Here is a 15,661-nt window from a genome sequence, read left to right as displayed (position 1 = left end):
TCTTATTCAACATCTTTATCAACGACTTGGATGATGGACTCAAGGGCATCCTGATCAAATTTGCAGATGACACCAAACTGGGAGGGGTGGCTAACACCCCAGAGGACAGGATCACACTTCAAAACGACCTTGACAGATTAGAGAACTGGGCAAAAACAAACAAGATGAATTTTAACAGGGAGAAATGTAAAGTATTGCACTTGGGCAAAAAAAATGAGAGGCACAAATACAAGATGGGTGACACCTGGCTTGAGAGCAGTACATGTGAAAAGGATCTAGGAGTCTTGGTTGACCACAAACTTGACATGAGCCAACAGTGTGACGCGGCAGCTAAAAAAGCCAATGCAATTCTGGGCTGCATCAATAGGAGTATAGCATCTAGATCAAGGGAAGTAATAGTGCCACTGTATTCTGCTCTGGTCAGACCACACCTGGAGTACTGTGTCCAGTTCTGGGCACCACAATTCAAGAAGGACACTGACAAACTGGAACGTGTCCAGAGGAGGGCAACCAAAATGGTCAAAGGCCTGGAAACGATGCCTTATGAGGAACGGCTAAGGGAGCTGGGCATGTTTAGCCTGGAGAAGAGGAGGTTAAGGGGTGATATGATAGCCATGTTCAAATATATAAAAGGATGTCACATAGAGGAGGGAGAAAGGTTGTTTTCTGCTGCTCCGGAGAAGCGGACACGGAGCAATGGAGCCAAACTACAAGAAAGAAGATTCCACCTAAACATTAGGAAGAACTTCCTGACAGTAAGAGCTGTTCGACAGTGGAATTTGCTGCCAAGGAGTGTGGTGGAGTCTCCTACTTTGGAGGTCTTTAAGCAGAGGCTTGACAACCATATGTCAGGAGTGCTCTGATGGTGTTTCCTGCTTGGCAGGGGGTTGGACTCGATGGCACTTGTGGTCTCTTCCAACTCTATGATTCTATGATTCTAAGCGGTGAGCCAGCAGATTGATAACCTTGACGCTGCCAATGAAGCTTCCAACATCTTGAGCATGTCTGGGATGATTCGCGCATGCCAATCGGAAGGATCGCAAACTTATAAAGCTTCGGTCCTTGCTGCAGCCCTCTGTTTACCAGAGAATACCAACTCTAAGCCCTTAGAAAAATGCCCATGTTGCAATAAAGGCTTCCAGTGGACAAGTCAGTGTGGGAGTTTGGGAGATGCCTAGTCGGGTCACCCTCTGACCCAGGACCAAAAAAAGGGGGGTTTCCCCACAACCAGTAGCAGCGAACAGCCAGTAACATCCTTAAAAAACCTGCCACCAAAGGCAGTGCGGGGCTGGATTTAATATTTTTTTATTTTCTTGTGGACAATTGAGTCTGACTACACAGGCATTCAGAATGCAAGCGTGGACTCAGCTGCATGTGACAGTCTGTTGCACAGCTACTTCCTTTTTTTCTGTGCCTGTGGCTGCAGACATGCTCTGAGAATGGGGGTTCAAGATTTACTGCAAAAACTTAATGCTAGTCTTGAATTAGGTGTCTGACTTTGTCTCAGTGTCGCCCTTAAAGTAGCAGATGCAGGAACCTATTTGGGTGGACCAAATAGGTGGACCAATGGCCAATCCCGGGGTAAAAATTAAAAGCCTTATATGCCCTGGTAGCAGAGCAACTTGCCTCTCAGCATGTAGAGGTCCCGACTAGCCCCTGGAATCTGTTTCTGTTTGCCCCAGTTAGAGTTTCCACAAAGCCACTTCCGCGATAAACAAGGAGGTGGGGTTGCGGGCGGCACGCCCCTTCCCCACATTCATGGGGGCTGGTTCCCACCCCTGCGATACCTTTTTTTTTATATAAATATTTTATTCAATTTTCAAACATAGAATAAGGAATCACATAGCACACATATCAACAAACAATATTAAAAAAGATAAAAAAGAAAAAAGAAAAAAAGAAGAATACAGCTGTTCATATTATTTTTATATAACTAACTGGACTTCCTCACATCTCCCTACCCTGCATTCTCTATAATAAAGATACCAGCAAATTATTACCTTGTTTCAATTCTTATTTTATACCTCTCAAATATTATACTTCTAATCTTAAATTAATTTTAACAATTAGTTTAAACTTAAGTTGAACATAATATTATTTTAAGTTTCGACCTTTTCTTGCATATCACTTAATTTTCTAAATCTTTCAGACGAGTTGCTAGAACCATACTTTTCTGAGTCGTGCAGTTTCTTAACATTCATACAATTTGTATTGTTTTTGTAAATAGTCTTTAAACTTTTTCCAATCCTCCTCCATTGTTTCTTCTCCCAAATCTCGGATTCTGCCAGTCATTTCAGCCAGCTCCATCAGTTGCGTCTGCCACTCTTCCAGTGTGGGCAAATCTTGTGTCTTCCAGTACTTTGCGATGAGTATTCTTGCTGCTGTGGTTGCATACATAAAAAAAGTTCTGTCCTTCTTTAACACTTTCTGGCCGACAATGCCCAAGAGGAAGGCCTCTGGTTTCTTAGTGAAGGTATATTTAAACACCTTTTTTAACTCATTGTAAATCATTTCCCAGAAGGCCTTCACTCTTGGACAGATCCACCAGAGGTGAAAGAATGTCCCTTCAGCCACCTTACATTTCCAACATTTATTATCAGCTAGGTGATATATTTTTGCAAGTTTGACTGGGGTCATGTACCACCTATATATCATTTTCATAATATTTTCCTTCAGGGCTTTACATGCCGTGAATTTCATACCGGTGGTCCATAACTTTTCCCAGTCTTCAAACATAATGTTGTATCCAATATCCTGAGCCCATTTTATCATGGCTGATTTAACTGTCTCATCCTGAGTATTCCATTTAAGCAGCAAGTTATACATTCTTGAAAGTACCTTAGTCTTTGGTTCTAACAATTCTGTTTCTAATTTCGATTTTTCCACCTGGAATCCTATTTTTTTGTCCAAATTAAAAACCTCTTTAATTTGAGCGTAATGTAACCAATCTCGCACCTTATTTTTCAGTTTCTCCAAACTCTGCAACCTCCAGTTGTCTCCAATTTTTTCTATTATTTCCCAATATTTCGGCCAACCGGCCTCCATATTGAGTCTTTTCCGGGCCTTAGCCTCCATTGGTGATAACCATCTTGGGGTCTTATTTTCTAATAAGTCTTTGTACTTTGTCCAGACAATAAATATTGCTTTCCTGACAATATGGTTTTTGAACACTTTATGAACTTTTACCTTGTCATACCACAAATATGCATGCCAACCAAAAGCATTGTTAAACCCTTCCAGATCTAGGACATCAGTGTTATCTAAAAGTAACCAATCCTTCATCCAGCAGAAAGCTGCAGCTTCATAATATAACCTTAAGTCCGGCAGGGCAAATCCCCCCCTTTCCTTTGCATCAGTTAAAATTTTAAATTTTATTCTGGGCTTTTTGCCCTGCCAGACAAACTTAGAAATGTCTTTCTGCCACTTTCCAAAACATTCCACTCTGTCCACAATCTGTAGGGTTTGAAACAAAAATAACATCTTTGGCAATACATTCATCTTTATAGCTGCAATTCGACCCAACAAGGAAAGTTTCAATCTTGACCAAATTTCTAGGTCCTTTTTGATTTCTGACCAACATTTTTCATAGTTATCTTTAAATAAATTCAAATTTTTCGCAGTCAGGTTAACCCCTAGGTATTTCACTTTTTTAACCACATTTAAGTCTGTCTCTTTCTGAAGCCTCTCTGATTACAAAGGTGTCAAATTTTTCTCTAAAACTTTAGTTTTTTGCTTGTTTAATTTAAATCCCGCCACCCGACCAAACTCATGAATCAATTCCAAAACTCTTTTCGTACTAGATTCCGGCTCCTGTAATGTTAAAACCAGGTCATCTGCAAAAGCTTTAAGCTTATACTGTTTCACTCCAACCTGTATTCCTTCCACCAACCGGTCCTCCCTAATCATGTTCAAAAGCACCTCCAGGACTGAGATGAATAACAAAGGGGATATAGGGCAACCTTGTCGTGTTCCTTTTTCAATTTTAAACTCATCTGTCACCACATTATTAACTATCAATTTAGCTTTTTGTTCTGAATAAATTGCCTCTATCCCATTTTCGAACCCCTGTCCCACTCCCATCCCTTCAAGACTTTTCTTCATAAATTTCCAAGATATATTGTCGAAGGCCTTCTCCGCATCTATAAAAATTAGCACTGCTTTACTATTAAGATTTGTTTGCAAAAGCTCCAAAATGTCAATAATGTTCCTAGTATTGTCAGATAAATGTCTACCTGGGAGAAAGCCTGCCTGATCCTTATGAATTACTTCATTCAAGACTTTTTTAAATCTACCTGCCAAAATATCTGCAAAAATTTTGTAATCCACATTTAGGAGTGAGATGGGACGGTAGTTCTTAAGTTGAGTCTTTTCAGTTTCCAGTTTGGGAATCAATGTGATGTATGCTTCTTTCCACGATTCCGGTGCCTTCTTCCCCACCATGATCTGATTACAAACCTCCATTAATGGTTGTATCAAGTAGTCTTTCAATGTCTTGTAGTACTTGGAGGTGAGTACATCCGGCCCTGGAGATTTGCCTAATTGCATACTCTGAATGGCACCTTCAATTTCTTGTTGTGTTATTTTGCAATTCAGGATTGTTCTTTTTTCCTGGGATAATTTTGGTAGTCCATTTGTTTTTAAGAATTGGTCTATCTCAGTCTCTTTTTGCGGCCCTTGCATGTAAAGTTGTTTGAAGTATCTCTGGAAGCATTTTCTAATTTCCTCAGGGTTCTGGATGTTTCTCCCTTCAATCTCTAAGTTTGTAACCGTATTCAGTTTTTGTCTCTTTTTCAACTGCCATGCTAGCAGTTTCCCACACTTATTTGCTGATTCAAATGACCGTTGTTTCATTAATTTAATTTTCCACTCAACTTCTTGGTTTATCAATTTGGCATATTGTGCTTGATAAAATTTAATTTCTCTCAGAATCTCCTGTGATTTAGGTTTTGATCTTAATTTTTTCTCACCATCTCTTATCTTCTCCAAGATCTTATCCTTTTTCCCATTCCAAAGTCTTTTCTTTATCGTATTCTGTTGTATCAAAACCCCCCTCATAACAGCTTTACTTGCATCCCAGATTACTCTTTTTTCCACTTTAGTATTCAAATTTATCTCAAAGTAGTCTTTTAGAGTCTTTTGGGCCTTCTTCACAATCTCCTGATCTCTTAACAAGGTGTCATTCATTTTCCATCTGAAGGAACCGATTGGAGTTAGTCTCATTTCCATTTTCATAGCGTTATGGTCGGAGCAAGTTTTTGGGCAGATTTCCACTTTTCTAGTCTTAGGTGCCAGTCCTCTAGTTATCCATATTTGGTCGATTCTTGTCCATGTCAGATGGGCTTCAGAAAAGAATGTTCCTTCTTTTCCTAGGGGGTTCTTTGTCCTCCAAATGTCAATCAGGTCCAAGTTGTCAGTTAACTCAAAAAAAGTTTTAGGTAGTCTGCCGTCTTTTGTCAAATTTTGATTTTGAGACTTGTCCATGTTTGTAGAGACCACCCCATTCATATCTCCCATCATAATGATGTTGCTGTAGTCCAGATAGTCCAGCATTGTCTCATGCAGCTTCTTGTAAAATTCTGATTTCCCCTCATTCAGTGCATAGATTCCTAATATCAAAAACTTTTCTCCTTGGGTCTGAATTTCGATTGCCAAAATTCTTCCTTGCTCATCCTTAAATAAGAACTTTGGTGATAGGTTCTCCTTTGCATAAATCACCACTCCTCTTTTCTTAACTCTGTCCGATGAAATAAATTCTTGGCCTAATCTTTTATTAATTAGCACTTTTCTATGGAGCCTGGTCACATGTGTTTCCTGCAAGCAGATAATGTCCAATTGTTCTTTTCTCAATATATGAAATATTCTTCTTTTTTCCGGGGAATTCCTACCATTAATGTTCCAACTAAGGAGCTGCAGAGACATCCTGGATCAATCTGCTATTCCTTTGGTGGTGGCGTCTCTTTCTTTTGATCCTCTGGCCCCAGAGGTACAGGAACAGGTACAGGTGCAGGCGGAGGTGGTGGCCAAGACCCAGGTCCCGCTATTCCTTTCTGAAGGTCCTCTCCGTGGTCGTTCAAAAACTTATCTTGATCTTCTGCTGTTTTAATTTTAATTTTCTTTCCTTTGAAGCTGAAAGATAGTCCTTGAGGAAATTCCCACCTAAAGGGGATTGAATTGCCTTTCAGTAATCTTGTTAATTCTGTATATGTAGATCTAAGGTCCAAGAGTTGCTTCGGAATATCCTTGTAAATTTCTGCTCTAATGCCTTGTATAACCAATGATTTTTCAAAGTGAAGGCTTAATATTTTATCTCTCTCTTGCTTGGATCTCAAAATAATCAGACAGTCTCTGGATCTATCTTTCCTCACCAATCTTCCCAGTCTGAAGGCACTCACAATTTTAAAGTCCTTGTCTTCTCCAATAGCCCAAAACTTTGAAAATTCTGATGTCAGATAGCCTATTAAGTCCCCCTGTTAGAGTTCTGGGATGGCTCTCAGTCTGAGGTTGTTCTCCCTATTTCTCAGTTCAATCATAGACAGGTAGGCCTGCTGTTCACTTATCTGTTTGTGCAAAGGTTTCACCTCCACCTGTACTGCTTCGGCCTTTCGATTGGCTTCCGCGGCTTTTTGATTCGCTTCCTCAGCTAATTTATGATTTTCTGCAGTTACTTCCTGGAGATTCCCAATTGCTTGTGTGTGTTGAGCAACTTGTTCAGTCAATTTACTGATACTGGCTGTAGCTTGGTCAATTTTAGCCGAATGCTCGTCTGCCTTCTTATTTAAACTTTCCAATTGTCCCAAAATTTGTTCTAAAAGAGCTGCAGATCCTCCTGTAGCCATATCTTCTAATGATGTCTGCTCAGTTTCTCCTTCATGTATCTCTAAAACAGCTGGGACAGATGATCTGCGTGGCTGAGAAGTCAAAGTTGTTTGCACTAGTTGTTTAGCTTTCGTTTTCGCCAATCTTGTTTTGCCCGTACCATTCATTCCAGTCCTGTCTACGTGCCAAGGTCAAGCTGTGTAAAGTCCCATGGGAATCACAATTCCAGAGAGTAAATAACAAAGCAGTAGAGAATAAAAACAAAAAGCAGGTCTCAGACAGCTGTAAGTCCAAAATCCTCTAGGGGGAGTGTAACAATGCATCAGAAAAGAAAATAAAGTTGTTCCGCCATTAAAATCCAAGCAGTCTTAAACCACAATGAAAGGATCATTCAGCTCCCCTTTAACATGCAGAGCTTTCCCAAGATTGAAACAAAGTCTCTAAAAAGGTGCGAGAAACAGTTCTCCCATTTGTATCCAGACTAAAACGCTCCAATGTAACACTTTCAGCAGTTAAACAGTCTCAGCAATTTGACAGTTCTTTTTTAATCTGGCAGCCCATGAATTTGGGCTTATCCGTCATTTATAAATCCACAAAAGGGGGAGGAAAGTCCAGTCCAAAACCAACAAAAGTAGAACAAAAATTAACTCTCTTGATCTCTTAGAAACAAGTTTAAATATTGCACAAAAGTCCAAACTTCTAAAGTCACCTTATAAAGATTCCAGCTTGTCAAATTCTTTGCTTTAATTCTTTAAGCATTGCAGGGAGACGGACTTCCTGGTTGCGTCTCCCGCTTTCACCAAATTTAGTCACTTTAGTCCCAAAATTCCCCTTACTCACGGGTTTGTAGTTTGAATCAAATATTCCAGGAAAAAAGGTCGGCGCTCATCGGCAGCAGCTGCGCGGCTTCACTTCCGCAGAAAGAGCGATGAACTCACAGCACCGCGCCAGCCCTTCCACGTTCCGGAGCCCCTTACGGGGTTCCTTCTTCGTTTTGGGGGGCGCTTCTGGTGCCCGCCGAGTCCCACGGCCACAGGCTCACTCTACCTGTGGTTTTTCTTTATGGGTCTCCGCTTCGCCGTAGCGGACGACCCGTTTCTGCGGAGCTCCCCTTCACAGCGCAAAGGGGACCGCCATTACCGTTTTGCGCCGCCTCTGGAAGTCCGATACCTAAGGGAATCCCCGCCCGTGTCATACCCTGGGCCAGCCAATCGGCTGGCTCCGGGGGCAGGGCCTTGGCTATTTAAACCTGCTGCAGCCTAGGCTCCTCCTCTTTCCTCCTCTGCTGCAGCTGACCCGGTTTTCCCGCCCATCCCACCCTGTTAGGATAGGTTCTCTGACGTTGCTATGGACTACGGTTGGTCGCTGTCAAGGGGCCTGGTAGGAATTTTACCAAATGGCAGATTGATTTCAGCCATTTGGTTTTCGCCTACCTCGTAGCAAACCGTCACAACTCTTCGGTATTGGCGGTTAGGCATTGGTAGGGGTACTGTCCTATTGTTATGCAAATGAAGGGGGAAGGAGCGCCATCACCTTCCCCCAAGCAAGGGTAGTCCGGTAAAGGATTCCGGGGGGCATGGCCTTGTCCTAAGCCTAAGGAGGTGTGGGCCCACGGCACGCCCCCACGCGGTGACGCCCGGGGGAGGTCCTAGTTGACGTGCCTCAGCAGGACTCCTCCCTCTGGTGATTAATCCTTCCGGCCTCTAGCCGGTTAGTAGTTAGGACCAATGCCTAAGCCAATACCGCTCAATTCCTGTAATCAATAAAGTTGTGGCCTAATTTGACCCATTAACCTTGTGTCCTGTGTCTTTATTTCCTCAGGGGGAGGCGGGAACTCGCCACGCAACCATTATAAGTTACCCACAGCACCATTACAGCTTTTTTGAGTTGTTAAAACCCTCGGACATCATTTCCATGACTGGAAAACATAGCACATGCTTAGCTGATTTTAATGCCTCCCTAAAGGGATGGTCTCATGCCCTGCAGCTCACTAACTCTGATTTAGTAACCTTAACCTTAGCTCACTAACTCTGATTTAGTAACCTTTAGTAACTCACCCAAAAATCTTTGGACAGTTGTGACTCAGCATGTTCCTTTCTTGGTCTGCCTGTTCTGTCAGCCAATGCCAATCCCTCATGCCATAGCTCTCTTTACTGATGGCAATCCAACACGAGGAGCTACAAACTTTCTGAGAATCAAGGCTGGTGTGTAAAGTACATCCCTCCTCGGCTCTCAGTCTATCTAGCTTTTTCCAGCTGTTCTGTCTGCTCTGATAGCAGATAGCCATTTTTGTATAGCAGCTTATTGAACAATTGCCTATGGCTTTGATAACCAATCAAACCGATGAGAATTTGTTGGCTTTGTTTCTCTCTCTGCACGTAAAATCTGCCTGGGCTCTTAACAGCAGGAAATGCCTGAGCAGATGCTGCCTTGCGAGAGCTAACTGTAACTTCCTCATTCTTAGACCCAGTGGACATTATATGTGGGGTTTTTTCACCAATCTGCAAATGTTCTAGCAAAACAGTTCAAACTGCACAGGCGCAGGCTTTAGTTCGCACCTGCCCTCACTGTTCCAAAATGCCTCAGTCATTTCCTCATGCAGTTGTGGCAAATGGATGTGACATCTGTAACACATGTTAAGCCCTAATTCCGCGGTTCACGTCACCATAGATACCTTCTCTGGTTTTATCTGGGCTACCACCAGCGATCTGAAACCACAACGATGGTGAATTCAACAAGTCAAACCTGCCAATCGCTCCCTGGAAGGCACCTTTTGGAAAAAGTTAGGAAATGGGGAGAAGTGCAGGACCCTAGGTGGATTTCAGTGTAAATCTAACACTTTGTTGTTTTCAATTAACCATCTTGGTTCTAATTCAGATCACCTTGCACCAGCAGACAGGCATTTCTGCAAATCCAAGGACCTCGACCTTAACAACCTACTGTGTCAACAGCTACCGGATCTGCAGTTTCGTGGCCCTGTGGCCTTGATAGCCTGGGGGCGGGGCTATGCTGTTACTTTTTACCCCTACAGGTCCGTTGTGAGTTCCAGTTCCGTGTGTGCTGTCAGCAGTCCAATCATCTGTCCAGCATGGCCTGGCATCAGGACCTGACCAATCTGTTTCCAAACTTCCAGCTAACCCTACAGGAGATGCCAGTAAAGCACCACCCAAGGGAGACATAGTGCCACCCAGTGCAGACCAGGAAAGAACTACGTCTAGTCACTTGGGGTGACACCAAAGCCCTCATTCCTGCTGGACAACATCAGCTCTCTTGAGCCCAACAACCAGAGACATTAGACTCATTTTTTGCTGCCACATCTTTGCCCAGCTTACTGCAAACTATACAATGTGTTTCCTCATTTTTTTCAACTTTGCAAGGTCTGCCTTGCCCCCCACAGCATGACCCTCTCTGCTCCAGCTTTGCAAACCACACTCTAGGCTTCATGTTTTGGCCCTTACCAATTCAGTCTCAGAATACACCCCTCTCTTAATATTTAGGAAAAGAGGAGGTGTGGAGGTAATGATCCGCTTGTGCTGAGGCACACCTCGCACCCGGCATGCAACAGTGTCGCAGATGTAATCAAGTATCGGGGAACATTTTAGGAAAACACCTGCTAACACGTGTATTTGATAAGGCTGGAAATGTGCTTAGATGTTAATACGTCATGTTAAGAGTGGTTTCACTACTGTTTCCAACTGTTGACTTCTGCTAATAAAAAGAGGCTCTGCAAAGCTTGTTCTTGAGCTTGCTTACACACAGCTCACTGCATCCAACCTCCCGTCTTCCTCTGTTATTTCTACAGAACTGCTAGGTTGGCAGGAGAAGGAACCGAGCAACAGGAGCTCACCCCGTCGCAGGGATTCGAACTGCCGACCTTCTGATCGGCAAGCCCTAGGCTCTGTGGTTTAGACCACAGTGATAGTTTAGGAGACCCCTATTCCCTCTCACAGAGATATAATTTCCACAGTGGCTTAGCAGTCAATCCTTCTTCCCAGGAACTCTGGGTCTCCTAACAGCTCTCATCCCCCTGAAAAAACAGTTCCTAAGATTCCTTGGACAGAGGACCTGTTTAAAACGGTATTGCTTTAAATGTACAGTGCAGATGGGGCCCCTGGTGCAGAACCTGTGGTGCCCCTCTGGATATTGGACTCCAGCTCCCACCAGCCCAGTCAGCATGTTCCATCGGACAATGGGAACCCTGAATCCAGCGAGACACGGAGAGCCCCACCAACTTTAAAACAATGTGTTTAACACATTCAAGAACTGCTTCAAAACCACCACACATACATTGCTAAAAAGATTCAAAGGGAGACTTACTTTTCAGTGAGGTTAGTTTTGACGGAGGAAGGTGACGAGGCAAAGCCTTGCTTTAGCCCAACAGGACTCGCGAAGGGAGGGGCCCCGGCTGAGCTGTCCATGCCCTAACTCACGGAACCAAAAGAGAAGGAGGGAGAAGAAGCTGCAATGGGGCTGGACAGCAGTGATGGAGTTGGAGGCACTTTGGAGATGCTGGTGGTTGGAGAGAAGGGGAACCCGACTGCTCCGCTCAGGTTAGAACCAAGGGGAGGCTTGGGGGTCTCCGACATGCCAGGATACTGAGGCGGGGTATCAGCAGCAGATCTGGTGGATTTCAGAGTGAAGGACGCAAAAGACAAAGTGGGTGCCCCTTTGCTGGAAACTGAAGATGTGGCTGGGACAATGGCCAAGGAAGCTTCGACTTTTAGAGGAGCAGCAGAAGCAAGAGCGGATGATGGGGGAGTGCTTCCTGGAAGCGATGAGAGAGGTTTTGTTAAAAGTTACTATGTGTCATTAGGGCCCTTCCACATCAAATCAACACAAAAAACAAGGGTTTCGCCACCCACTGTCTCGGATTTTGATGAAACTTGGTGTACACTCTTCCCTTATGGTTGCAAAATTGAAAATAATGCATAATTTTAAATTATTTTAATCTTTTTCTTTCTAGGTCTTATTTCCTTTCATGTCAGCATTCAAAGTTTCTGACCAATTTTTTTAGATTGATTTCGCGATATAGCCAATTTTCATAGTTTTAAATACCCCAAAACTGAAAAAGAAGTCTGCACTTTTGAAAATGAACCCCTGTAATAACCAATATTATTTCAGATTTTAAGATGAACAACTTTGTTTCATTAATTTTTTCTATTACAACTATGAATTGTAGAAAGTTGTACCCAGTAGCCATTTTTTCACCATGATGTCAAAAAAATGTAAAATTTTGTTACAAGACATAAGAGGCCATTAAATCTTATAATTTGTTGAGAAAGAGCATGTCTTTGCAATAATTTTCACCATCAAAAAAGTCTGATTCCATCGTGCCCACACGCTGGAAATTTAGGTTTTCTAAACCTAGTTTTTTCACCCAAAAACCTACATTTATACATTTTTTTAGGCATTTATAAAAACTTTTGAATGCTGGTGTATTTTTTCCTGAAATCCTCGTCCTCTTATTAAGCTCTGTGTAAAATTTCAAAGAGATCTGATCATTGGTTATTGGGGGGGGGGGGATAAAATGTACAGAAGGCCGAGGTTCTCAAGAGGGAAAAAAAATTAAGGGGGTTTCTTTCTTTCAACCATAAGGGAAGGGTGTACACCAAGTTTCATCAAAATCCGAGATGGTGGGTGGCATGACTGCGTTGAACTGACATGGAATGACCCATTAGGAAGAAGTCAGACATCACTCAGGGGCCACAGCTAGAATGGTGTTGTGTGCCAAGACAATGGCACTAACCCAGAGCAGAACGATTCCAGAACAGGGTGAGCTAGCTGGGAGGTGCAACAGGAGATAAGGAATAAGGAAATGGGCTGTGCGTCTAACTCAGCTGGGCTATAAAACCAGGCAAGGATGCTATAATTGACATCTTGGTGGAGTTACAGTTATGCAGGCTGGTGGAAAGCTTTTAACCGTGACTGGGTGTATGCTGCTTCACTCTAGCACATTATTTGTCCATTTGACTTAATCTTGCTTGCTTGGACTGGCAGCTGCTGTCTATGGTCTCTAGGGAGAAGAAAGATGTGGGGTGATCCTGATAACACACTGAGGCCGAGAGAGGTTCACTGCAAAAGGGAGAATATAATAATAATAATAATAATTTATTATTTGTACCCCGCCCATCTGGCTGGGTTTCCCCAGCCACTCTGGGCGGCTTCCATAGAAACCAAAAATACACTAAAATATCAGAGATTAAAAACTTCCCTGAACAGGGCTGCCTTAAGATGTCTTCTGAATGTCAGGTAGTTATTTATCACTTTGACATCGGATGGGAGGGCGTTCCACAGGGCGGGCGCCACTACCGAGAAGGCCCTCTGCCTGGTTCCCTGTAGCTTTGCTTCTCGCAATGAGGGAACCGCCAGAAGGCCCTCGGCACAGGACCTCAGCGTCCGGGCAGAACCATGGGGGTGGAGACGCTCCTTCGGGTATACTGGGCCGAGGCCGTTTAGGGCTTTAAAGGTCAACACCAGCACTTTGAATTGTGCTCGGAAACGTACTGGGAGCCAATGTAGGTCTTTCAAGACCGGTGTTATGTGGTCTCGGCGGCCGCCCCCCGTCACCAGTCTAGCTGCCGCGTTCTGGATTAGTTGTAGTTTCCAAGTCACCTTCAAAGGTAACCCCACGTAGAGCGCATTGCAGTAGTCCAAGCGGGAGATAACTAGAGCATGCACCACTCTGGCGAGACAGTCCGCGGGCAGGTAGGGTCTCAACCTGCGTACCAGGTGGAGTTGGTAGACAGCTGCCCTGGATACAGAATTGACCTGCGCCTCCATGGACAGCTGTGAGTCCAAAATGACTCCCAGGCTGCGCACCTGGTCCTTCAGGGGCACAGTTACCCTATTCAGGACCAGGGAGTCCTCCACACCAGCCCGCCCCCGTCCCCCAAAAATAGTACTTCTGTCTTGTCAGGATTCAACTTAAATCCGTTAGCCGCCACCCATCCTCCAACCGCCTCCAGGCACTCACACAGGACCTTCACTGCCTTCACTGGTTCTGATTTGAAAGAGAGGTAGAGCTGGGTATCATCTGCATATTGATGGACACCCAGTCCAAACCCCCTGATGATCTCTCCCAGCGGCTTCATATAGATGTTAAAAAGCATGGGGGAGAGGACGGAACCCTGAGGCACCCCACAAGTGAGGGCCCAGGGGACTGAACACTCATCCCCCACCACCACTTTCTGAACACGGCCTAGGAGGAAGGAGCGAAACCACTGTATAACAGTGCCCCCAGCTCCCAGCCCCTCTAGACAGTCCAGAAGGCTGTTATGGTCGATTGTATCAAAGGCTGCTGAGAGATCCAGCAGAACTAGGAAACAACTCTCACCTTTGTCCCTAGCTCGCCGGAAATCATCAACCAGCGCGACCAAGGCAGTTTCAGTCCCATGATGAGGCCTGAATCCCGATTGGAAGGGATCCAAATGGTCCGCATCCTCCAGGCGTGCCTGGAGTTGTTCAGCAACCACGCGCTCAATCACCTTGTCCAAGAATGGAAGATTTGAGACTGGGCGATAGTGGGCCATACTGGCCGGGTCTAAAGATGTTTTTTTAAGAAGCGGTTTAATGACCGCCTCTTTCAGCGGATCTGGGAATGTTCCCTCACAGAGGGAAACATTCACCACCCCGCAGAGCCCATCGCCCAGCCCTTCCTGGTTTGCTTTTATTAGCCAGGATGGGCAAGGATCAAGGAGACAGGTGGTTGGTTTCACACGTCCAAGCAGCCTATCCACATCCTCGGGGGTAACGGATTGAAACTGATTCCATGCAACTTGACCAGACAGAGCTCTAGCACTCTCCCGCCCCAGCCCTGCTCCCACGGTGGTGTCTAGCTCCTTCCGAATATGAGTGATTTTATCTGCAAAAAACTTTGCAAAATCGTTGCAGGAGATCTTGGGGTCTTTACAAGGCCCCGGTGGTAAAGGTGGTTCCGTTAAATTGCGAACCACCTGAAAGAGTCTCCTGCTACTATTTTCTGCAGATGAAATAGAGGTGGTGAAGAAAGTCTTCTTCGCCGTCGCTATCGCCGCTTGGTAGGCTCGACGTTGAGCTCTAACCTGTGTCCGGTCAGATTCGGAGTGAGTTTTCTGCCACCGATGCTCTAGCCGTCTCAGCGATTGTTTCATCGCCCTCAGCTCCGAAGAAAACCACGGGGCTGTCTGGGCTCCATGCAATCGGAGAGGGCGCTTTGGAGCCAGACAGTCGATAGCCCTGGTTAACTCCGCATTCCAGCGGGCCACCAGGGAAGCAGCTGAAAGGCCATCAACATGGGATAAAGCATCCCCTACCGCTCTCTGGAAACCATTTGGATCCATTAAGTGGCGGGGGCGGACCATCCAAATTGGTCCCACCTCCCTGCAGAGGGGAAGGGTAGCGGAAAAGTCCAGTTGCACCAGGAAGTGATCTGCCAGGAAGAAGACCCTCAACTGCCACACAGTTTGGTGTTGTGGAGAGGCTTTCCCACACAATTGAGATGTACCTCAGAAGCACTTGGACTTAACTCCACAGCTCAGCATGCCATCATACAAGATTCTCCTTCCCCCATTTAGCCCCACAGGGGAGGGCCAGAGTCAGCACACATTTTAACTCTCTATCAAGACCAGACAAGATTTGTGTATATGCACAGATACATGCTTAGAATACTGATATTAGCTCTGCCGTTTAAGGATATGGCAGGATAGACATACACAGTAATTTAATAAAAATGCACAATAGATCTTTTCAGACTCACAGATCGGACCTCCAAGATCCCTGCCCAAAGGGCAGGCTCTTAAATCAATACTACAATTTCCCAGGTCGGCTGGATTTTAATTGAGCTGGGAATTCAGAGCACAAGGCGTTC

At 44.6% G+C, this 15,661-nt stretch overlaps 1 protein-coding gene across 1 annotated transcript in view; it reads right to left on the bottom strand.

The window, feature by feature from the left end:
- The window catches only part of LOC309523258 (nuclear pore complex protein Nup214-like), a gene marked incomplete at its 3' end in the record, with an annotated part of 64,206 nt that overhangs the window by 20,635 nt on the left and 27,910 nt on the right, over positions 1-15,661 (bottom strand). Inside the window, exon 11 of the mRNA XM_082207043.1 lies at positions 11,247-11,581. Within this exon, the coding sequence (XP_082063169.1) occupies positions 11,247-11,581 (335 nt within the window). The remainder of the gene's footprint in view (positions 1-11,246; positions 11,582-15,661) is intronic.

The sequence above is a fragment of the Podarcis vaucheri genome (genome assembly GCF_965113315.1).
Source record: "Podarcis vaucheri genome assembly, chromosome: W".
Taxonomy (NCBI): domain Eukaryota; kingdom Metazoa; phylum Chordata; class Lepidosauria; order Squamata; family Lacertidae; genus Podarcis; species Podarcis vaucheri.
The sequence above is the reverse complement of the archived record's forward strand: the minus strand, read 5'-3'. Positions and strand labels throughout refer to the sequence as shown.